The 4793-nt window shown below is 44.6% G+C and overlaps 1 protein-coding gene across 1 annotated transcript; it reads left to right on the top strand.

Annotated features, from left to right (window-relative positions):
• Positions 1-1711: 1711 nt before the first annotated feature.
• LOC127767350 (protein THYLAKOID RHODANESE-LIKE, chloroplastic-like) lies at positions 1712-2639 on the top strand. The gene has a single exon (XM_052292667.1). The coding sequence runs from the start codon at positions 1872-1874 to the stop codon at positions 2286-2288; it is 417 nt and encodes a 138-aa protein (XP_052148627.1). The 5' UTR covers positions 1712-1871; the 3' UTR covers positions 2289-2639.
• Positions 2640-4793: the final 2154 nt, after the last annotated feature.

Raw genomic sequence — 4793 nt, 5'->3', positions numbered from 1 at the left:
ACTGTACCAACCGCGGCATATGCTTTACCTTACCGGCTCCTACCCCACCAGCATATACCACGGTTCTACCGTAGTTGTACGGTTCAGACAGCGTGTGATCGGCCACCCACATGCATGAACCAGAAGCATTCAATCAAACAAACAAACAAACAAGATCTTCCGCGCAGCTGCACCAGTTTTGGTTCCAAACGGGGACGACGACGCGACCCACTTGAACCTCGCCGTCCAGTCCATCGATCGATCCCCCCTTCGTTGAGCGAATTATTCCACAAGTTCCACGACGACGATCGACACGGCCGGGCGAGGCAGGCGTACATATGAACAGCGCGACGCGGCCGGAAACGGTCGCGTACGTGGAAACGGCCGGTGCGTGCCGATCGATCCGTGAGCCACCTTCCAGGCGGGAGCAGAAGTGTACGTACTATGCCATTTGCAGCGACGGCGAGAGAAGACCGCGAGCGAGCTAGCGGACACGGGAGGTTGCTCTCGCGGCGCGCGGGAGGGGAGGAGAGGAGAGGGAGACCGGTGGCGCGGGTGCGCTGGACCGGTTCACGCCCCGCGTGCGCCGGGGACCGAAATATCTGTCCGCGTCGTCGATGGCCGGTGTCGCCGTCGAGCGAGCTACGGACCAAAACGCCGGGATCTAGAAGGGGCGCGGCGCTGCTTACTTAGGGGGCATGTTCACTTTGATGCCATTTTCAACCTTACCAAATTTTAATAAAGTTAAAAAAAAATATGGTTACATTTAGTTTGCTGCCAAATTTTGGTAAATATATAAGAAATCCTGCCAAAATTTTGGCAACTATGCCATTGCCAAAATTTGATAAGGTTTTTTTTGGCATCAAAGTGAATAGGTCCTTGGTTGCTTGATTAGTTAAGTTTATCCGTCCTCCGTTTTACGCTTTTCTGTTTCCCCCGGTTATTTAAGCCTGACTCAGTTTCGCGAAATGGAATTTAAGCAAGGGTGTGTTTAGTTCACGTCAAAATTAGAAGTTTTGTTGAAATTGAAATGATGTGACGGAAAAGTTAGAAGTTTGTGTGTGTAAAAAAGTTTTAATGTGATAAAAAAGTTAGAAGTCTGAAAAAAAACTTTGAATCTAAACTCGGCCATGATAGGCCATGGGATGCATCAGTAACTGTTGCTACTATATCACTTGATATTCACTTTTATTTTGGTGCTCAAAATAATAATAAAAAAGCTTTCATTTTGGGTATGCATCGTTTGACATGTATATTTTTAAAATCCACTTAAAAAAAACAGACAGTAACTTATTCTATATTTGAACATTGCAATCATAGAAAGACAACCCTACTGTACGTGAACATTTTTCATTACCAAGATGTGAACCATTCACTAAAAGAACAAGAAAAACACTCGTTTTCGATTTCTAAAGAAAGATTTTCAAACTATAGAAAACCCCATCCTTGGCCTTCTCCCTGCCGATAAACGTGCTTCTTTTTTCCTCTCCAGCCAAATTTCCAGAGGCGAAAACAAAACCACCGGAAAAAAAAAAAACAACCGAAAACCCCGTGCCGTTGCCCACGGGATAAACCAACGAACGGAGCGGGTCCCATTTGCCCAAAAGCGCACTCCCCCCCATCCCCACCGCAAAAGCGACGGCCCGCGTGAAAAAGCGCACCGCTCGATGCGCGCCACGTGTCCCCCCCCCCCCCCCCGGCAACCTTATCCACCCGTTCGTCTCCCTCCTCCTCTTCTTCCCCCCGCAATAAAATCACACCTCCTCCAATCCACAGCCTCGTCGATCCACTTCAAAACTTGGAGGGAGGAATCCAAATCGAATCGAATCGAATCGAAGAAGCTTGGGGGGGATATTCTTGATTGATTTGTTGTTGGAGGAGAAGCAAATCCAATGGCGATTGCATCGGGGGCGGCTTTCTCGGTGAGGCCTTCGCCGGCGGCGGCGAGGCCGTGCGTCGCGGCGTCCGCGTCGGCCGCCGGCGCGGCGAGGTTCCGCGGCGATGGGAGCGGTGGCGGAGGCGGAGGCGGAGGCGGCGGGAAGTGGTGGGCGCCGCTGCTGGGGTGGTCGGGGCAGCCCGACTACATCGACGCGCAGCCGGCGGCGCGGGAGGAGGCGCGGCCGAATCCGATGGCGGCGGCGGAGCAGCGTGGCGGCGGCGGGAAGAGGTTCGGCGTGCTGACGGAGGAGAAGGCGCGGCAGCTGCGCGCGCGGATGATGGAGACGGAGAGCTTCCACGACTGCATGTACCACTCCGCCATCGCCTCCCGCCTCGCCTCCGCCGCCCCCGCCGACGACGGCAAGCACTGAGCCGCCGCCGCCATCCATGGCTCCCCGCCTCTGCACATACCGCGCCGCCATCCAACGCCGATGATGATGATGATGTTGTTGTGTCGTTTTGGTATCAATAACGTCGCCGCCGCCGACGCCGTCAATGGCCGGAGAAGTATTAGTATGAGGCCTCGACGGCGGCGTGCTTGTCGGATTGATTCCATGGAGATGGGATGATTTCATCCTAATATCTCCATTTCTGTAACTCATAGTATAGCAGCTAATGCATCTAAACGTTGTTGTAACAAGAAATTTAATCTGGTTTCTTCAACCATGGCTTCTTCTGTACTATATACATCACAATCACTCTGAAATTTTCAGAAATTTCAGTGTTCATTTTTTATCTCTGAAAGTTTCGAGAATTCAATGTTTTTTTATTCCTTTTTCTTCTCCAAGATATGTGCAGCATCTAAGATCGAAGAACTTGATCATCAAAGGCTCCTAAATTTGTCATCTTTTTACGCATAATTGGTGTCACTTTTGATCTACTGCTATAAACTTCGATCTATCAAAAAGGCTCCTATAAATTTGTCATCTTTGAACGCATAATTGATGTCCTCCTGATCACATAACATGATTGCACTTTGTGTCCCCGTGTGAGTCACTAAGATAAGTAATCCCTCCATACACGACTTTGACAGCAACACGGTCTCTAAAACATAACTTTGACTTCTTTTTCCTATAAAATATTTATTGAAAAATGATATATGTATATTTTTATGAAAGTATTTTTCAAGACAAATCTATTCATATAATTTTTATATTTTCAAACTCAACAACTTGAGAGTTATTCATGATTTATATTCCCAAGGTTTGACTTAAACTTAAACATTGTCCTAAACGACTTCATTTATAAGTATGGAGGGAGTAGTAATTTTGTGCTAACTTATCCTAAGGGTCTGTTTAGTTTTTTGGTGTAAAGTTCTTAAAGTATACGACAAACAAAATGTATACCAATAACAAAACAAATTATGGATTCCGCCTGTAAACTGCGAGACGAATTTATTAAGCCTAATTAATTCGTCATTAGCAAATGTTTACTGTAGCATTACATTGTCAAAATCATAGCGTAATTAGGCTCAAAAGATTCGTCTCGCAATTTACATGCAATCTGTGCAATTGATTTTTTTTCCATATTTAATGTTCCATACATATTTCTAAACATTTGATGTGACATTTTTGTCAAAAATTTTTGAATCTAAACGATGCCTAAGACACGTCACACATCATAGTGGTATACTACTCCATTTAACTAATCATTTATTACTTGTCAAGCTATGGCTCAACTCACTCAATTAAGCAGAGACACTGAAACCGACATCAAGCAAAGGCTAGTGGAACACTCCAACTTGAGATTAAAGTGGTGTTTGGATCTAGGGACTAAAGTTAAGTCCCTGTATTTAGACACTAATTTAGAGTATTAAATATAGACTACTTACAAAACTAATTACATAAATTAAAGCTAATTCGTGAGACAAATTTTTTAAGCCTAATTAATCCATAATTAGAGAATGTTTACTGTAGCGTCACATAGGCTAATTATAGATTAATTAGGCTCAAAAGATTCGTCTCGTGAATTAGTCCAAGATTATGGATGGGTTTTTATTAATAATCTATGTTTAATATTTATAATTAGTATCCAAATATCCTATGTGATAGAGACTTAAAAGCTTTAGTACAATATAAGAGAAGAAGATTTGGACATGACGACGCCATCAACTGCTTCGTCTACAAGTTCACTAGAAGCACGGCAATTCGGCAAGACGGTGTGCTCCAATGTCAAGGGCTTCTTTCTTCTACAGGCAAGCGGGCCCACATGACCAAGAGCCCCGTCAGCAGTCAGCTCCGCTTATCTAGAAAGGCACCGTCGGAATAATTGAGTACTCGTATCAAAAAGGACAGAAATGGAGCAGACTTGCAGGAACCGGCCACTGGAATTGGATGCTGGTTTCTCTAGAATCCCGTAACCGGCCACTAGTAGATTTTAGAGTTAGAAAAACCAATCAAATACGAAAATTTTAAAACAATGATTTCTAGTTGCGCTGTTCTATATGGTGCGTTCTAGTTGCGCTGTTGTATATGAATTTTGTGGGCAACTAATTAAATCCATTCAGTTGTACTGCTCTTCAGTAGTGATCACAAAATTATTTAGCCATTCGGAAGAACCATAGTCCATAGGCACTGCATAAGATTCAGAATTTAAATTCTTCAGTTTAAACATGCAGTAGCAGTACCAATTCTGAGCCGTTGTTCGGCGGCAGACTGGTTACGAGAACACCTACGCCGTGGAACCCTTTATTATTATTATTATTTTAATTTTTTGCTGCGGTTGAACTCGATCATCGCCGCGGTTTTGCCTTTCCGACGCGAAGTGCACAGAAACTCTCCCAAAACGACGAACCGTTGGACACAAGCAAAAGCTTGTGTATATGTTTGAAATTAAACATCCAATAGTATTTTTTAACATATTACCACTGCTTGATC

This window comes from Oryza glaberrima, chromosome 1 (genome assembly GCF_000147395.1).
Source record: "Oryza glaberrima chromosome 1, OglaRS2, whole genome shotgun sequence".
NCBI lineage: Eukaryota > Viridiplantae > Streptophyta > Magnoliopsida > Poales > Poaceae > Oryza > Oryza glaberrima.
This window is presented reverse-complemented; position numbering and strand designations above follow the sequence as displayed.